The following is a 20721-nucleotide window of genomic DNA, read 5'->3' on the forward strand; positions in this document are numbered from 1 at the left end:
GGTTTAAGATACATAAATAGTCATGAGAAGTAGGCAGTTATCAATGGCATTGAGAGGGAGGATGTTGACATTATGCAGAGAGAGAAATAACTTAGGAGACAGCACTTACTATTAATTCAGGAGAATACTGGAGACACAGATTAATTACGTTAACATAAGCAATATATGAGCACTGCATATACTAAGAGCTTGACCATAGCTGAAGAAAGACAGTTGGCTTCTGAAGAAAGGTTGGCTTCGGGAGAGTTTGAAGAGGAAAAGAACACATACTGTCATTCAGGATCCAAATTGGAATGCTTTTTGGTGGGAATGACAAATGTGCATGCTACTTAGCACAACTATCCTGGCCAAATTCCCTCATGATTTTAATGGGATGAGCTCTTTTGTGCTTCCTGATATACCAAAATATTTATGTTATTGGTGTATGGATTCTAAGTATTTAACCATATTTCATATCAGAGGGAGCTACATTATGGTAGAGAATAAAATAGTTTTTTTCTATAGAATCTGCATAGTATTTGTATAATCACCAGGACAAAAGGCATTCTATAACCCTAAGCTGATGTTGTCATTCAACAACTACATTTCAGGTGTACAAAACTACACAGTTCCTCCAAAGTTACATGATGCTGTGGATTAGAAAGCACAATTTAATCAAATATCTAAATTGTTGATGATTGGGAAGCTATTAAAAATGTCAATAATATGCTAGAAATCTGGAGAAAAGCTGCCCAAAACTTTTATGGATCTGAAAAAGATCTTTATGGATCATGATAAAGAGCAGCTTAATAACCTTTGAAAATGTGAGGTATCGATATCATTATTATTATCACTGTATCTCATTCTCATCTTCTTTTGATGGGGTTTAGATAGAAAGAAGTCACCATCCTGCTGTTTTCCTTTTATTGTTACAGTATTGTTATTATCATCTTTCTCTTTCTTTTCACCTTTTCCAAAGGGATTCAGTAGAAATGGATCTCAGATAAATCCCTATTCTGATCATATTCTTTTACAGTCAATGTTCTATGGATTGTTGAACATATGAATAAAATAACTGATTTTTTGTAGTTGAATAAAAATATTTATGATGCAAGCTCATCCTCAGTAGGTTCACTGAAACTTCTCAGTATAGCTCTAGTAGTAGACACGCTAACAGGAATGAAGTGCACCTCATCCTGTTTTCATGTGATTTTAACTTCCTCTGGGGAGAGGGGTCCTCATTTTGGAGGGGGGACAGGGCAATGAGGGTTAAGTGACTTGCCCAGGGTCACACAGCTAGTAAGTGTCAAGTGTTTGAGGCCATATTTGAACTCAGGTCCTCCTGAATCCAGGGCCAGTTCTTTATCCACTGCACTACCTAGCTGCCCCAGGGTCCTCATATTTTTGAAGGCTTTTCATTCCATGCAGGTTAAAGATCATGAGTATTTGGTATGTCTAAAATTTCTGTCCTTAAGATTAAAACCTTAGGGAATCAATGGGCAATTGTAAGTTTATTCTATGATGATGGTCTGGTTCCAATACTGTTTATTGATTGAGGGATTTTTTGGTTTTGGGGTTTGGGGTTTTCTTGTGGGGCAATAAGGGTTAAGTGACTTGCCCAGGGTCACACAGCTAGTAAGTGTCAAGTGTCTGAGGCTGGATTTGAGCTCAAGTCCTCCTGAATCCAGGGCTGGTGCCTTATCCACTTTGCCACCTAGATGTCCCCTTATTGATTGAGTTTTGCAGATATTTTAAAGTCTGTTTATGAAGCTTGGTGATTAGTCATATTTTAGTTCATGAAAGATAGTAATATTCTGAGGTATAATTCTAGCCACCAGATCACATTCTACTAGGTATTCAGCTGGTGCTAAGTTTTAACACCTTGAAGTAATGATTTGCACAGTTACTACCATTTCTTTGTGTAATCTACCTTGATTCAAAAAATCTAAGCACCTTAAGGGATAATACCTTTTCCTGAAGTGCCAACACAAATCCCTCTATTCCTACAACTCTGTATGATTAAACCATTTGTTTGACACTCAGTTATCAACATATTATTGGCTGGATTTATGCATATGTTGCCCATAGAGGGTTTTTTATTTCATTCTTGTTTCTTACCTATTTCATAGGATCCATCCAGAGACAAATCATTTTCATGTACAGGGTGGGCCAAAAATCACAAGGGGGTTTTGATATCTAATAACTCCTTTACTTTTGTTTTTAATTTACAATACCATAGCATCATATATCTAGGAAATGAATTTACATTACATATGAAAAATCAAATCTCATAAATGGCAAAAATAAAGAAAAAATAATTTTCAAAAAATTATTAAAATATTGTGACTTTTGGCCCACCCTGTACATTCAATAAATTTAACAACAAGTGCCTATTATTAGTGTAGCAACATTAGAAGGATGACCCCTCACATATAACAGAGTTACTTAGGTTATCAACTACATTTGTTGGCTAGCCTATAATTTTATTTGTTCCCATACTATATCTTATCATCCTAAATTCTATGTTGACCTGGGAGTATATTTAAATATTCTTTTATTTGCTAATAAAATATGAACTTTCATTAATAAAATTTAAACATCTCTCAATCAACCAAGCTGAGGAGTCTAACTGAAGTTAAACAGAAAAAGTATCTAATAAATAAAAATAGTGGTATATTTGTTACTCATATCTATCTATATATGTTGTTTCTTAAAGTCCTAGGTTTAAATAAGTTACTGAAAACATAATTTATTAACAGCATTCTATAACAAAGGGGAAATAGGTTAGTTTAACATTTGAGTTGTGAAAAAATTCACAGCAATCACTTCAAGCCCTCACAGTAAGAGCAGCAGTAGTAACAATATCAGTAATAGTAGTAATAGTAGTGGTAGTAACGATCTGAACTTTAAAAAGGTTAAAATTCAATAACTTCAATCTTTAAGACTCGGGTTTTTATTTGTGTGTACTTCCTCCAGTTATGCAGATCAAAATTCTCCATGCCTTAGGGAACTACTGTCTCCTCCCCACTTAATATGCGTAGAGAGATATAAGTAACAAATATATCTCCATCTTTATTAAATAAATATTATTTGATTAACTGGGATGGGAGATCTGAGCTTAATTGAGAGATGTTTAAATTTTATTAATTAAAAGAGAATACATAACTCTAGATCAACATAGAATTTGGGGTGATAAGATAAAGCATGGAAACAAAATAACAGGCTGAAGGAGTTAATAACCTGAGTCACCCTGATACATGTGAGGGGTCGTCCTCCTTATATTACTACACCAATAACAGGTATATGTTACGTGCATGAAAATGGTTCATCTCTAGATGGAGTCTACGAAAGAGCTAAGATACAAGAATGGAATCAAAAAAACCCTCCCTTGGCAACATATCCATAAATGCAGATTCTGATAAGCCTCTCCACATTTAGCCAAGGTTGGTCCTCAGAAGATCAACATACTTGAACCTTTCTATCTTAGTAGGGCCTAGCAGAGAATATGCATAGTCTCTAAGGACAATGGGCCACATTCTGTGTTATAAGGAGGCATCAGAAGAGGGCTTTAGTTCAGTAATAGGACTTAGAAACCAAAGAAAAGTCATTAATAAATGGAAATAAATATGCTGTTAGTTGCCATGCTGATTAGCTTTGATGAACTGATTTTCTTTTTTACTTTTTAAAAAACTTTTTGTTACAAGGGAAAGCTCACTGGGCAGGTAAAGGACATTAGAATGTAACTGATATAAAGACAAATTAAATAATAATTTTAAGCAAAAAATAAAATAAAAACATTTCAATAAAAATGAGTATCATTATTCCCAGTCCAAGAGTCTAAATACATAACTTAATACCTTGCTAATATGGCAAACAACTTTAAAAATGAAGAAAATGTGTCAGAGAAAAGGATTCAAAGAACATTTTTTTTCTCAATTGTGGAAATTCTAGGTCTGCTACAATGATCTCTACTTGCTTGAGATAGTTCTTCCCTTAGAATAACTTCATCACTTACTATAGAGATTACTTTATAAACTAGTAGCTTTAATGACAGAATTTCCATGATATTCAATTTAAAAACACATGGTAGTTTAGCCCAGGAATTCAAAAGGAAAACTGAAAAACATCATGCAATAAGTAGATTATCAACGGATATACAATTTCTTTACCCCTTTCCCCCTAAAAAAAAAAAATCTGAACAGTCCACCTAAATTCTCATCTTGACCATAAAAAAATGTCAGAAGTTAGAATAAAACATGGTTCCAACCTAATTTTTCTAACTATTTCATAAAGGAATTTTGTATATATTAAGTTTCCTTAAATCCAATATAGGATTTTAGAGGAATTTTCTCTATTGTTCCGTTAATGATGTAAAACATTTCATATAGTAGAAAGATTCTATGAAGTACAAACTGAAGATTGTAAACAGGCTCCAGACTTATTTTTAACTTCTTCGGGGATAGCAGCATGCAACATTTGGACTAGTCTGCATAATGGAGGTTCATGAGCAAATCAAACCTGGATGAGTGAGGCTGCGTCTGACTGTAAGAATAATTGAATTAAAACAAACTGCTTTCTAGAACATGGGGGGCTGGGAAGAGAATTAGATGAACTATAAATTAAAACAGAGGATATGAATACCACGCAAACTCTAGTGTTAGGGTTAATGTGAATCTGGAAACAGTTTAGTGAAAACCTGGTGTGGCTAGAGGCCAGCTCCAAGCTTAGTTGCTCTGGGCTAATCGCTTCCTTCAGGCAAGCTACTCTAGCGCACTAATAGGTTTTAATAAAAACTTCCAATTGGGCCAGTAAACCCCTCATTAAGCTGTTTTTAAAGCATGAATTTAAGAGCAGCAAGGGTAAAAGGTCGCAAGGAGTATTTAATTCACAACGGCTGGCAAGAGGTGCTGTTGTGATTGAAAACACCAGAGTTCAAGTGTCCAGGGCCATATAAACATCCGATTCTGTCACTAGACCTAGTTAAGTGACAGTTTGAAAAATAGATTTAATAAGGCATAAGGAAAAGTTTCCCACTCTACATGAGAAATAGAAACACAAGATTGTAACATTAGTTAAAAAACAAAAATGGTCAGTATCCACTTAAACAGAATTCCCTTAACTGTCAATATCTTGCCTAAAATGGTTTTCAAAGATAGCCTACAACTCTCACACCATGCAAATGTCATGGACATATAATTTCTAGTTTTATTAAATCAATGCAAATTACAACTGCATCCTAAAGAACATATTATCTTGGATTTTTCATTATATATTCTTTTTCTATGTAAAAACCCTCTCTCTCATTATTATGGGTAAGAGTTTTGGAATCAATCTTAGGCAGTAACTACTACCGTGTATCACTTTCCTTAAACATACCAAGGTCTATTATAGTCTCTGCCCCAAATGCTTTTTTTTAATGAAAACACACTTCAGGCATACCATAACTCAATTTAGACCCTGAAACAGCTCTCTTGTTTTCCTGCTACCTTTACTCTTTTCCTGAAATTTGTCCTTATTTTAGAGATCTGTATGGCAACATTTGCTGCTAACAGGCTCAGCCCCCAAATAGAGGGGGTGCCTGGCTCCTAACATCAGCACTTTAAAATTATGGGCCTATCATATTCATATTAGTCTCTCCACTATGCAATTCAGTATTGCCAAATGAATGATTCATTATTTCTTTAAAGAGTGCTGGATTTGGTGTTAGAGGACATGAGTTCAAATCTCAACTCTACAACTTACAACCCATGTGACCTTATGGAAGTCTCTGGATTTCTCTGGATCTCAGTTCCTTCATCCATTCAATTAGGGGATTGAATCTGAAAAACTCTGAGGTTCCATTCATTAACAACAATCATAATATTCTTTGCTAATAGCATGAGGTGTGTCCATCAGTTCTTAAGAACTATAGACTCTATTCTCATATTTAGTTAGGAGCACAGCAAAAGATTAAATGTTCTTTTTCTATTAAAGGGAATATAATTTTTAGTATCAACTCTGTTAGAACACTGCTCTGAAATATCTCAACCACTTTCCTAGTATAGGTCCACATAATATCAAGACTTCCATTACTGTAATCTTCAATTATTTTGATTACATCCTACCTGGTCTTCCTGCTTCCAGTCTTTCTCCAATTCTAACCCACCCTATATAATACTTTTCCTCCAGCATAGTTTCAGTATTCAAAATCTTTTAGGACCTATACTGGAGCAAACAGAAGAGTTTGATCATCTAGTCAAAAGTCATCATTTTTAAAGATTAAGAAGCATAATATTTAGAAAATAGAAATTTCACCTCCTGACCCTGAATTTTGAGAGCCTAAGTGAAATTCATTTTCATATTTTGCTCTGCCTCAAGGATCCATAGTTTTATCAGTAAGAATACTTCCTCCTCAGACAAGGATGACAATTTCTCTATAATTAAGCAAACAGCCTTCATAATTGACTACAGCCAAACCACAAAATATTTATTCCCTGGTGGCCAACTTTCTAGTAAAAAGCCTCTATGTACTCCTTGGATTTCACTGACTCGAACACTATCCTAACAGCATCCTCCTTTCCCCTTCCCAGGAAAAGCTCATCACCAAGAAACTTCATCGTCATAGAGACTTCAGCAGCTTATCAGCTTTTGTATTTACACCTAATGAGTACCCTCACTGGCCCCTCTGACTAGAGGGAGGAGCAAAAGAACTCCTACTAAAGGCTCCATATAAAAAAGGCTCAGAAGGCACCAAACAACTCTTTAATTCCCACCAGCTTTACTCCTTGGATTTGGGGCAGCTACATGGTACAGTGAATAGAGCTCCAGGCCTAGAGTCAGGATGACCTAAACTCAAACCCAGCCTCAGACACTTCCTAGCTGTATGACCCTGGGCAAATCACTTAACCCTGTTTGCCACAGTTTCCTCATCTGTAAAATGAGCTGGAAAAGGAAATGGCAAACCACTCCAGTATCTTTGCCAAGAAAACCCCAAATGGGGTCACAAAGAGTCAGTCATGACTGAAACAACCAAACAATAATCATTCCTTGGATTCTTGGATTCTCCCCACCATCATCATGATCCCAGTACCAGGTACCATCTCCTTTCACCTCCTTCCCACTCTTCAGCTTCCTCTGGTGTATTGTCTTTCCCCATCACATTGTAAGCTCTTTAAGGACAGGTAGTGTGTGTCCTTTTCTCATTTGTACCCCTAGGACTTAACACAGTGCCTGGCAAATAGTAGGTGCTTAATAAATGTATAATGTATTGTGTTGTGGTTGTACTGGTCTTCACATGAGAGGCAGAGAGACCTCCACTAAAGTTCTAGTCCAATACTTCATCATGTTATAGAATCAACCTCAGGTTCTAAAGGAAGTATGGGGAAATCAATAGGGAAGCCTTTAAGTAAGGTCCAGCAACAGACTACATCCTTCTTTATAAAAATGAAAATTTGGGAGGCAGTGAGGTAGCAAAGCAGATGAAGTACCAGCCCTGGATTCAGGAGGACCTGAGTTCAAATACAGCCTCAGACACTTGACACTTACTGGCTGTGTGACCTTGAGCAAGTCACTTAACCTTCATTGCCCCACAAAAAAGAAAATTTCAAGATACCAGAAGTCCTATACAATGAATTATTTGATTCCTAGGAAACTAAAAACATTCAATCAGAAGGACTGGTTAGAATGGCAATAAAAAGCAAAAGTCAAGCCAATTAGACAATATGGAAACAACAAGTAAGAGATAAAGGAGTGTTAAATTCAGAGTTCCTGCACTTGTGTAAAGATAAGTAACATCAGACAAAAAGTAGAATACAGATGTCCTTCATAAAAGAAATCCCTTTGCAGAACAATTTGTAATATGTGTCAACTAGGGCTCTTTATGCTTCTACAATGTTATTTATGTTTATATTTTTCAGCCCTAATTTTCCCTAATATCAATATCCACACATGTTTAATCCTCCTCGACTATAAAAGACTTGTCCAACCCTCCCCAAAAGATATTTCTATCCTAAAGATGGAAAAACAACATCCATTTTCTTTTTAATAGATACATAGAAAACTGAACACACTTGGCTACATGGCCTGCATTCAGCAATGAAGCATTTAAGATGAAGAGGTAGGATCCCATGGCAGTCATTCTATCACAGAGTCAATTCAAGAAGGATGTGAAGGCTCTCAAGAATAACATACCATGGGGCAGCTAGGTGGTGCAGTGAATAGAGCACCAGCCCTGGAGTCAGGAGAACCTGAGTTCAAATCCGGCCTCAGATACTTGATACTTACTAGCTGTGTGACCCTGGGCAAGTCACTTAACCCCAATTCACACACACACACACACACACACACACACACACGAATAACATTCCAATGGGAAAAAATGACTTCAATAAGGAAAAAAATGGAAGCTATCTAAAGAAAAAGGACAAAACTCCAGAAGTTCTTAATAGCTAGGACAATGGGCCAAATTTAATGGCATGAAATGTAACTCGGTTCAAAGAACTAACTGCACAAGTGATGGAGACATGAACAGTTCATATGAATTGTTTTCATATAAAAGAGACTTGGGAAAAAAATAGAGACTTGAGAACTTTAGTTGACTGCATGCTCAATATGTCTACAGTGTTACACAGTGGCCAAAAAACTAATGCCATCTTAGAATTAAAAGAAGCATAATGTTCACAATGAAGTAACTGTAGGGTCCTGTTGTACTTTATTACATTTGGACCAAATCTAGAACACTAGTTTCAGCTTTAAGCAACATATTTTAAGAAGGATAGTAACGAGCTAGGGCATTTCAAAAAACAGCAACTAATATGGTGAGAAACTTAAAACCATATCATACAAAGATCCATTAAACAGACAGAGCTTTAGCTGAGAGAAGAGATATTATCAAGCACCTTCAAATATTTAAAGGGTTGGCATGTAAAAGAGGGATTAGATTTATTCTGCTTGGCTCCAGATGGTAGAACTAGGAATAATGGGTATACTATATGGAGACAAATTTTGGCTCAATAAAAGGTAAAACTTTCTAATGATTATAGCTTCTGAAGTACACTGGGCTGGAAGAAGGTAGGGGCTCCTCCCCATCAATGGAGGTCTTCAAGAGGCTGGATGACTACAATTCAGGAATGGCATAGATAGAAATCTTCTCAAGTACAAATTGAACCAAATGACCTCTGGTGTTCCTTCCAACTCTGAGAGTCTATGACTAAATGAAATCAGTCAACTTTGGTACTATCTGCAAATAGGCTGAAATGATATTAACACTAAACCTATCTTAGTCCTTTGAAGTCAGGCATCAGATCATTGCCACTGCCCCAAGACCTTCAAAACCTAACCTCCTCTTACCTTTCAAGTCTTCTTACACCTTACTCCCTGACGTATACCCACTGAACCAGTGACACTGGCCTTCTAGCTGCTCCATAAACCAGACACTCCATCTCTCAGCTCCCAGCATTCTCTCTGGCTATCCCCCATGCCTACAGTGCTCTCCCTCCTCAGCTCTGCCTAGTGACTTTTAATTTCAACTTAAATCCCACCTTCTACAGATGGCCTTCCCCAACTCTTGTTAATTCCAATATTTTCCCTTCTCCTATCCCTTAATTCCAGTGCCTTCCCTCTGTCAATTTTTTCCCTATCTATCCTGTACATAATTTGCTTTGTATATATTTGTTTGCATGTTGTCTCCTCCATTAGACTGTAAACTTCTTGAGGGCAAGGCCTATCTTTTGCCTCTTTTTTTTATCCCCAGCATTTAGCACACTTGATAAATGCTGACTGAATGAATAATTGATACAGAAGATCTTCAAGAATCCATACGTGTTTAGAATCATTTGAAGAGTGTTAATTGTAGTAATTAATATAACTCAGCATTTGGGGCAGCTAGGTGGCACAATGGATAGAGCACCAGCCCTGGATTCAGGAGGACCTGAGTTCAAATCCGGCCTCAGACACTTGACACTTACTAGCTGTGTGACTCTGGGCAAGTCACTTAACCCCAATTGCCTCACCAAAAAAAAAAAAAAAAGAATATGGCTCAGCATTTGCTAAATATTATAGCCCTTCACATATTCTAATTGTACCACCATAAAGCAAGAAAGCACAAGATTTACTTTATAAAATATTCCTCCATCTCTTTAGAGAAACCAGCAAAACTAATTCCCAAAGCTTTGTAGCATGCAAACTGCTACACTTATATTTCATAACTCACTGTCTTGAGTGAGAAGAATTTTCAGTAGCTTTCACCTAAAGGCAAAGAATAAAAACCAATCGAAGGCATTACCAGTTGATCCCATTTGGCCTAACAGCTTGCTGTTATTTCTACCCTTTGTCAGCCTTCTGCCTTCTTTTAAAATTCACCCGGACAGCATGCAGTTCTCAGAAGGCTACCAAACGCCATCCTCACAAATATCCAAAAGCACACTTCCTGCAGGGGTACAGGAAACAGTCAGCATTTACAAAGCTTACTCGATGAATTATTTTTTAAAATTCTTCTTTGAAGTAAGTGTTACCAAACTGTAACTGCTTTCAAAGCCCAGCAATATTCAATGCAACTTCTTCAAAAACAGAAAAGGATGGCAGCATTGTTGTTTCAGCTATATTATAACAAAAATATTGTGGTTTTCCTGTGTTCTGACAAAGTCGCTTCAAATTTACATTTCATTCATCTTATTCAGCAATAGCATTTTATCTAAAAACAGGACTAAAGGAATCCTACTGCGAACAAAGAATTTGAAGAACAGTGGCAGGTTACTTACTGATTCAGGAGATAAAAGTAGATCTATCACAACCTAGTATGTTTGAGAAAAGTGGTCATTTAACATAAATGGACTAATTATACTATAACCTCTAGTGTCTAAATGAAATCTTTAGCCAAATTAAGAAAAGGGTAAACTAGTACTTCCCATGGTACCTGAAATCTTGGGCCATAGTTCATACTCTACCACTGATCAGCATATAGGAACTCAGGGTAAATGCCCTTGACATCCCTACTCTGTTTCTACATCTTTAAAATGAAAGGCACAACTATCTCTAGTTTGTCCACAGTAATTCTGGACAGCCGAATGAGAATTTAAAAAATTTAATATGTTGATTTTCTTAGGAGAAAGATGTCATACAAATAAAAGCTCTAACTATTGTATAATTAACTTCTTAAAATGAAATTAGATATTGCAATAATCCTATCTTCAGACCAGTTAAAAGTGAAAAGTCCTCTGAAAACAGCCCACTCCAACTTTAACAGTCTACCCCAAGGAAACTATTTTCCACAGACAGCCTGTCCTTCTACATTTAAAGCTTAAAGCAATCATTTGAATGTCTTAACACACTGATTCATTTTTCTCAAAGCCTACTTGGTAAAGATATGAATCACTGAATAGAATGTTAATAAAAAAATATGTGGTAAGAACAAAATTGTTTGCAATAGAGAAGTTGGGGAAATATGCTGCATTGTAATCCTGTAATGACATTCCAGAAGAGGAGTGACCCACTGTTTTGCTGGTGTACCCCAAGAACCATAGTACTTTTCTAGCTGACTTACATTTGAAACCTTCCTTAGGTATTGTCTCCCTAATTACAATGCAAGCTACCTGAGAGCAGAAACTGTCTTACTTTTCTACCTGTATCCCCAGTGTTTAGCATAGTATTTTGCACATGGTAAGCACTTACTTAATAAATGCTTTATCCATTTAGTCATCCTGAAGACTGAGTTTTCCAGTTAATCTTGAAAAATAAGTATGTGATGAAATAGCAGCTCACCTATTTATGGGACTGTATTCTTGAAAAGACATTCTCCTCTCAACCATCCTGTGAGGAGGGTAGAGCAGATCTCACCATTTTACTATTGAGGAAACCAAAGCTTAAAACTAATGATGTGACTTCCTAAGCTGAGAAGACCTAAGACTTAGAACTAGGTCTTCAAACTCAGTACCCAGTACTACACCACACTAACTCCACTGAGGATCTAACAAATCAAGGAAAGTATGGCAATAGAATTATTTAAAAACAAAACAAAACAAAAAAAAAAACCAAGACCTCATATTTTCTAGCCACATTGATTCCATTTTCCTGGAAACATTTATGCATTATCCCTTATCACATCTCAGTCCATTAAATTAGCTTTGGCTCTTGAAAGAGATTCTACAACCATCAGCCCAACCAGTCAATGCTAAAAAAAATGGGTCTTTATTTAATCAATTTTAAACTCACATAAGAGAAGCCTTTAGAGGTATATGGGAGGTGGAAGGAGTGGAATGTATAAAGCACAGGCAATAAAACAAACATATAACCAGGGTAGCCAGGTATTATGCTCTCTGAGCCACAGAAGGGAGAAGTATGCACTTCAACAATAGCCTCAAGGAAAAACACACTTGGCCTCTCTGGCATCCTCTGATTCATCAGCTCTATTATTGTACAACAACAACAACAATCTGAGGTCCCACACCTCCTTTACTCCAAGGCAACTTAAAACTCCATATTGAGTGAGTATTTCCAAACTAGAACAGTACACACACACACACACACACACACACACAGAAAGCCAATGAATCCAAATTAGGAAAATGGGCCAACATCATACCAGAACAGGGTAGCTAAGTGGTGCAGTGGATAAAGCACTGGCCTGGATTCAGGAGGACCTGAGTTCAAATCCGGCCTCAGACACTTGACACTTACTAGCTGTGTGACCCTGGGCAAGTAAGTCACTTAACCCTCATTACCCTGCAAAACAAAAACAAACAAAAAAACAAACATCATACCAGAACAATCTTAGGGTATACTTTGGGGTAATGTCAAAGTAGGTGAAAGCCATGAGTTTTATAGGAAAAAAAAAAAACAATTTGTTTCCTATCTCAGATATCATAGAAGAAAGATACTAGAAATTGGACATCAAGTCCGTGCAGAGGCATAAGGTGTAGACACTTCCAGCAGATTCCAGAAAACAATGGTGTGGGTATACCAGGCAGAAGAGGCAGTCTGTAACAAGAGCCTAAATTCTACAAATAAGAGAGGTATTTTGGAAAACTACAATACAAAACTTCATTTACAACAGATGAATATATTCTATTTTCCAAATCTACTTAACCTTATTATCTAGCCTTTATCTCTCCCTTGAGTCCATAAGAAGAGAATGAAAGCAAATGCCTAACACTTTGCTGAAATCTAAGAGTAACTATATCTAAAATATTCATGACACTGCTTTGTCTAGGTTATAACAACAACAACAGCTAACATTTATATAGCTCTTACTGTGACAGGCACTGTGCTAAGTGCTTTTTAATTTTTATCTCATTTGATCCTCACAACAACCCTGGGAGGTAGGTGCTATTATTATCCTTGTCTGAGGTTAAATTTGAACTCAGGTTTTTCTGACTACAGGCCTGGCTCTTTATTGACTGTACCACTAGCTGCCTTTATATAATATTGAGCTAGTTGTATCAAATCCACAGAACTCTGTAGAGTCTCATGAATCATGGGGGGGTTTTTTCCAATTTTTTAAACATTTTATTTAAAGTTTTGAGTTCCAAATTCTGTCTTTCTCTTCTTTCCTCCTTCCCCTCCTCCCTCCCTGAGACAGTAAGCAGATATATAGGCTGTACATGTGCAATTATGTAAAACAGATCTTTTGTACAAGAATATTCCTTTCAGTCTGCATTCAATCAATATCAGTTCTTTCTATGCAGGTGGATAATATACTTCATCCTGAATCCTTTAGGACTGTCTTGGATCATTATATTGCTGAGAATAGTTGTCATTCACAGTTCTTCATCAAAGAATATGCACAATGTTCTCCTGGTTATGTTCACCCCACTATGCATCAGTTCATGTAAGTCTTTCCAGGTTTTTCTGAAATCATCCTGCGTATCATTTCTTATAGCAGAATAATATTTCATTACAATGATATACCATAGCTTGTTTAGCCATTCCCCAACTGATGGGAATCCCTCTGATCTCCAATTCTTAGCCATCACAAAAAGAGCTGCTGTAAATATTTTTGCACAAATAGGTCCTTTTTCCCTTTTTGGAGATGTCTTTGGGATAAAGATCTAGCAGTGGTATTGCTGGGTCAAAAAGTATGCACAGTCTTATAGCTCTTTGGGCATAGTTCTAAATTGTTCTCTAGAATGGTTGGATCAGTTCACAACTCTACCAACAATGCATTAGTGTCCCAGTTTTCCCACATTCCCTCCAATATCCAATATTTTCCTTTTTTTGTCATATTAGCCACTTTGATAGGTGTGAGGTGGTACCTCAGATTTATTTTAATTTGCATTTCTTCGATCAATACTGATTTAGAGCATTTTTCATTGACTATAGATAGCTTTGTGAATCTTGTTTTAAAGTGCATGAGAGATAGTAGATTTCCTTCTGGTTTCATAATCATTGAATGTTTTAATTATTCAGCTTAAAGGAATATAAAAATCCTTCCCAAAGCTTCTACTCCAATTTCTCAGAGTAGTAGTATAGATTTGAACCCCTCAAATGCTACACCAACAGATAACTATTTCTGGTAGATTCCACTATGATGGAAACGCTTTGAGTATGTACGGCCATTGGTGACAGACTATGGCAGCTATCCGAGTACCATCATAGATAAGTATAGAGGGGTTTGGCAATCACCAAGAAAGCCAGTAGGCAATCAATTATTTTGCTATGACAACCCATGAAACTAAGAAAAGTAAAAAACAGTCCTCAGACCTGTATGATTCCATTTTGCTTATATAGCATCCATATTAGAGAGGCAAGAGAAAAAGCCATGACCACCAAGGAGTATACAGTTTATGGGCTATCTCTAAGGGTTGGACCTACCTATGGAATAGGGTAGTGGTACCAAATTCAAATAGAAATGGGGACCTTGGGGGTCCCATATTGACTTAGAAAACCACATATTGACATTATTTGTATTTTATTATAGTCTTACTTATTTTGTTAAATATTTCCCAGTTACATTTTAACCTGGTTCTGGCCTCCCTCAGGAGTTTTGTGGGCTGCTTGCAACAGAAGGGCCATAAATTGGACACTTCTGCAAGGTACTCCATGGATGATGAAACTCCCTCTAAAAACTTATATTGGGAGCATGGAGAAGTTAAATGATTTGTCTAGGGACACAAAGTCAGTATGCATGAGAGGCAGAACTTGAACCCAGGACTTCTTACTTTTGAGGCTCTAGCTCTCTATCCATTATACCAGTAGCTGATATACTAAATACAAATCATAGAAAAAGGACTAGGCTTGGATTCAGGAAGACTTGGCTTAATATCCTGTCTATGTGACCCTGGAAAAAAATCACAATTTATGTGCCTAAGTTAATTCCCCTGGATTTATCTAATAGACACAGAGTTTTGTGAAGGGAATTCCTACACAGGAGCTTCCCCATGCTGATAAAATCACAGATCTTTCTTGTACTTGCATGCTCTAAATGTGAGATATTGGTTCAATGACACCAAAATTAATATTGACATTTTTCCCATAGATGAAGTTTGAACTTCTTGGAGAGCAAGCAAAAGAGCTGGCAGAGTTGATTTTACCTTGTGCCCAAAGACAAAAAGGATAATCATTTAATGGGACATTTGGTCTGCTTACCTTTGCAGTGTTCATGTTGGGAGAAAAGAGTCTTATAAATGTTAAGATTTCTGCATAAATGTTCCTCTTCCTAAATAGGGGACTGGATTAGCAGCAGCCATTAGAAATATCATTGAACTGTGAAGAAAGATAGTCGGGCAGAGGAAGTCCCTCTCCAATCACCAAAGTTTAAAACGTTCTAGAGTAACTTTGATAATTACTCCAAAATAACCCTGATTTTAATCACATTTTCAGAGATAGAAAAGAAAATTTCACCTCAGGGAGACATTTAGTTGTATACAATAAATGCTTAAAGAATAGGAGGGTATATGACTATTAAACTCATTCCAAAACTAAACTAAACCAAATGATAAAATCAAGGAACCTGAGTTGGAAGGGACCCCAGAGGTCATTTAATGTAAGCCATTCCTGAATAAGAATCCCATCTAACACATGAATGATTTGTATTCTAGTCTTTACTTGAAGCCTATTATTGAGAGGGATTCTACTACCATCTACATCTTAGCATATAAATATTTTTAATAGAAATTTTGCATTGGGATTTTTATCTTAAGTAAGAAAGGGGACCATACAGGATGTGCCTTTTTCTCATTGTCTAAAATGACCATTGCAATTTAAAAATTCATTGAACTACTCTGGATTCTATGTCCTGATGTTAGTGGCCTGAAAGAGTTAATAGTATATCCGAGCTGCCTCAGGCACTAGAAGAATTAGACTCATAAATATTAAACAATCACTAGCATAATATTATTAAGTCTAATACTCCTTTCAGAAAGGAGAAGTATATAGCAGGGATTGTGCAATAAAATCCACCAATATTACTAAGAACCTGCCCGTCCATCTGTCCCCTCAATATTGTTACCCTCCCAAAGCAAACAATACTATGCAGAATAGAAGTACCATAGTAAAAGATATTCATCCAAATAAAATACCAAGATTTCCCTTTCTCTCTTTCTGACCCCCAAGAGGAAAGCGGAGTTCTTAACTGAAGTGGGCATTTCTATGGAATGAATCCTTCCTCCAGTGTCTTTTAGAGGCCTAATAATTTTCAACCATGTACAAGGACACAAATGTTCCTCAGTCTTCCAAGACCAAGACCAAATAGTCTAACCATCTGAATTTGCATCCTTAACAGAAGGCACAAACACCCTTTGTAAAAGTTATACACTTTCTTCCAGATTGACTTATTAGGATCTATCTACCAGGATTTATCTGCATGCTCTCTGAGCTGGTCCTACCTGCTCCATTTATCCAGAGAACATAAATGTCTCTTATTAAACAAAGTAAATTAAAAAGTAGGTTAAAAAACCCACAGATTTTACTCAGCTGTGTTGAATAGAGTATCAAGCTACCACCCTTGGCCTAATCTACTTGGGAGTTGAATGTGCCATGCAAATTTCAGCTTTATGTTGAGAATTACATGAAGCTTAAGTTTGCTGTAGAAAACTCACCAAGGTGTGTAAAGATGATATATGCCTCTGTGATCCTTTTTACATGCATAAATGTGCATATCTCCTTTTCATGTACCCCAGAGAATCAAGTTGAATAATAATATCTGTGGATGTATTCATTATAATGTAATTGAACTGTCACCACTATGCCTACAAAAAACTTATTCTATTCCAGTAAGGTAGAGATTGAATTTCTAGGCATATAATGGATCTGAAAAATTCATGATTTCACACATCTGCATTAGCTGGTCACTCTCAGATTGGGGGGGGGGGATGCCTGCCTAAATTAGGATTCCAAGACTGAACACCTAATATTATATTAAGGTATTACAATAGCTGAGTTTTTTAGAAATAGAGTATATTACAGAGTTGTTCACTAAAGTCTTTGAAAGGCAGTAGACTGAAACAAAATATATAATCATCTCAAGGTACATACCCCCAAATAGATTGCCAGGTAAATTCTTAGAGATAGTTTTTCTGAATTATAATCACTTACCGAAAGCATACCTGAAAAAGAAATAGAAAAAATACATTAAAATATAGTTTAACTTCACTTTTCAATCATTTTTATTGTGCATATTAGACTGATATAAAAATCTGCCATCCCTAAGTAAGATGCAAATAAAGTGAAGTTCCTGTATACATTGTGCGTGCTTTATTAGATTTTTACTACACATGGAAGTGACTGTCCAGGTCAACAGCTATAGGGCAAAAACTGATGGAACAATGTGAGCAGCTAGCACAATGATGACACAAAAAGATATCAGCTTTGGTTTATTCTCTGTGAATCAAACTATCAGTTGTCTGTGTTTTGTGTTTTCTACCCATCAGAATGAGCTGCACAGAGTCTCAGTTCCTACAAAAGAATCTCAGATATTAGAAATGAACGGAACTCTACAAATCCTTCAGTCCCAACTAGTTAATCCCTTTAATTAGATGAAAAAAAAAACCCAACTCAGGTGCAGGGAAATGAACTTGCTTTCTCTAAATCATAAAATTAGTAAATAAAAGGGTCCAGATTCAAAACCAGATCTTTCCTCTAAATGAGTGGACTATACTTCTTTCTTCCTCTTCCATTTTCCCCCATTCCCAATCTTCTTCTGGCTTTGACTTGTTTACTTACTTAGATGTTGGCTTGAAAATCAACAAATTATTATTAGCAATCTATGGTATATCCAAATTCCAGTAATGATGAGACATACTATCTACTATTTGGCTATAGGGCCTTTGAGAACAGGAAGCACTATTATTTTTTTAAGGAAGCACTATTATTAAGTGAATGAATATTGTAACTGAATTCTGCTGCACTTTAAAATCACTCAGAACTCTGAGGCAGGTTATTACATATTGATTGGATTTGAAAAACTTTCCAGAGTGCATCACTGATATGCCTTTACCCCTATTCTTTTGTTTCTTTTTTTTCTCTACCCCTATTCTTGCTCAGACTATGATAAAAAAAAAGGGGGCTTAAATTAAAAAAAAACACACATTGATGTCATTTCAATTCTTTTTTTTAATTTTTAAAATTTATTTATTTATTTGGTTTTTTAGTGAGGCAACTGGGGTTAAGTGACTTGCCCAGGGTCACACAGCTAGTAAGTGTTAAGTGTCTGAAGCCGGATTTGAACTCAGGTACTCTTGACTCCAGGGCCAGTGCTCTATCCACTGCGCCACCTAGCTGCCCCATGTCATCTCAATTCTAATGCTTTGAAAAAGATCTGTACCCTATCTCTGTCAAATCTAATTAGAAAACAAGGGTTCCTCAGATTAAACTAAGATTGTGTTAATTTACTTTTTATATTGTTAGAATGGAAGGTTAGTATGCAAACTTTTAAAAGAATCAAAATGCCAAAAAGATAAGTGTTTGTAAGGCTTTGAATTTACAAAGCAAAGCATTACTACATGTGGCCCAAGAACAGAAGACTACCACACCTGTTACAAAGGACTGTATCTTTCATTTCTTCCAAGGATTTAACAAAAAGGATACTCTTTTGATACAAAATAACAATAATAATTTGAATGACCATAAAATAATGCCATGTGTGGTAGCTTCTAAATACTTAAAGCAACTTCCGTTTCTAATAAGGATTGAACAGCACAAGAGATAGGTTAGTTTCAGAAGTATTCCATCAAACTTTCATCTCACAGAAACTATACCATTAGAAATACACTTTTAAATTTTTGATCAGGGCAAACTGCCAGAATATACAAATTTGTGAAACACCACTGCAGGTGACAAAACTAACCCTACCATTTTTAATCAAATTCAACTCAAATGTAAACATCTTAGAAAAGTAATTAAGTGACACAGAACATTAAATTATTTTCATCAGATTTGCTAGGAATTTTTCTACCTATATGTTATTTTATAGCTTCACCTGCTTTGAATTTTAAGTGACAAGACTGCTTGATATAAGATTTTTTAAATAAGGCTGGTGGATCTAATTATATGGGGGAGGGGAGAACTAAAGGGTCTTCATTATTTTTAGAGCTTTTGTTATATTATTTTTTCCAACAGCTGGAACTTGTTTTACAAGATGTTGTCTTTCATGGAGACTTTTTTTTTTTAATTCTTTAAGTCCATCTCTGTTCCTAAGAGCCTAAATTTTCTACCAAAATGGTCCATTTTAATAAATTACATCAAATTATTTTAAAGACATGTTTTTGCTCCATATATCATTGGTTTAACTCTACCTGATTGGCAATTCATTAGGCTCCACCATTCTGAAGAGGGCAAAAATAATCATGAAAGGGGGAGAATGTGCTGAAGGCTGGCAAAAATCCTGCTGGAAAATCGCCCACTTTTTAAACACCTAAGCGGTTTTCTGCTGTTTCCAGTATTTTATTTTACAGATCAAGCTTTTTATGTAAGGCTACTGGTTTTAGAGAAAACCTTTGATTGGAATGGGACATTAAGTTTAAAATAATTTTCATTAAAATGGTATAACATAGAAAAAGTAATGTGGAATTGTTCCCTCTCATTTCCAAAGTCATTACTACTTCTTCCAGTTATGGTACAGTCTAAATGTAAACTCGCAAGAATTATTCCATTTTCTTGGCAGACATAAGGAACCCCCCGAGGCCTATTTAAGAAGCATGCAGCAAGGAATTAATAATAAATTGTTTTCTGACGTGTGTCTGTTGCTGATTACATCAATCAAAACTGAAGAACTTGTCATGTGATGACAGCCAAACACTTGTGAATTTATTTCTCTGAAGAAGCTCATGATGAAAAATGCCAAAGAAACAAAAGCAAATGGCTCTCTCAGCGACCAAATAAAATCAGTAGGGTTTCTTACCTAGAGACTACTGGATTAACTGGGGCAACAAGGAAGGTGGGAGGGGAACATTTTCTGAAACCTCCTTTGCCTTTCTCTCCACACACAAACTTAACTGAGTAGAAACATTTTATTAAGAAATGTTGTAAGGGTGTTGGGGACAAAAGAGAGAGAAAATCCTTCTTTTTATCCCATGTCCTTTCCAAGGAGAAAAGTTTTCCATTTTGCAATAGTTCTTCAAGTCATATTCTGAATATGGATGGAGAAGGATCATATTAACAGAAGCATGAGGTGAAAGAGCTAGTGTTAGGAGTTAATTAAGTAGTGTTCATGTACTAATATTCAAAATTTCATAGGTCCATGAGGGCTTTGCATAGACAGCTTTAATCTTAGAAAGTCATTCAAGCAACCAGGAAAAGACAGACAATGAGCAACTTCAAAATACCAGACCTAGT

General features: G+C 36.1%; 1 protein-coding gene across 1 annotated transcript in view; it reads right to left on the minus strand.

Moving 5' to 3' along the window:
• LMF1 (lipase maturation factor 1) overlaps positions 1–20721 on the minus strand; it is a 710851-nt gene that overhangs the window by 597842 nt on the left and 92288 nt on the right. The window contains 1 exon segment of the mRNA XM_043976446.1: positions 17485–17495. Coding sequence (XP_043832381.1) covers positions 17485–17495 — 11 coding nt within the window.

Source organism: Dromiciops gliroides, chromosome 1, assembly GCF_019393635.1.
Source record: "Dromiciops gliroides isolate mDroGli1 chromosome 1, mDroGli1.pri, whole genome shotgun sequence".
Taxonomy (NCBI): Eukaryota; Metazoa; Chordata; class Mammalia; order Microbiotheria; family Microbiotheriidae; genus Dromiciops; species Dromiciops gliroides.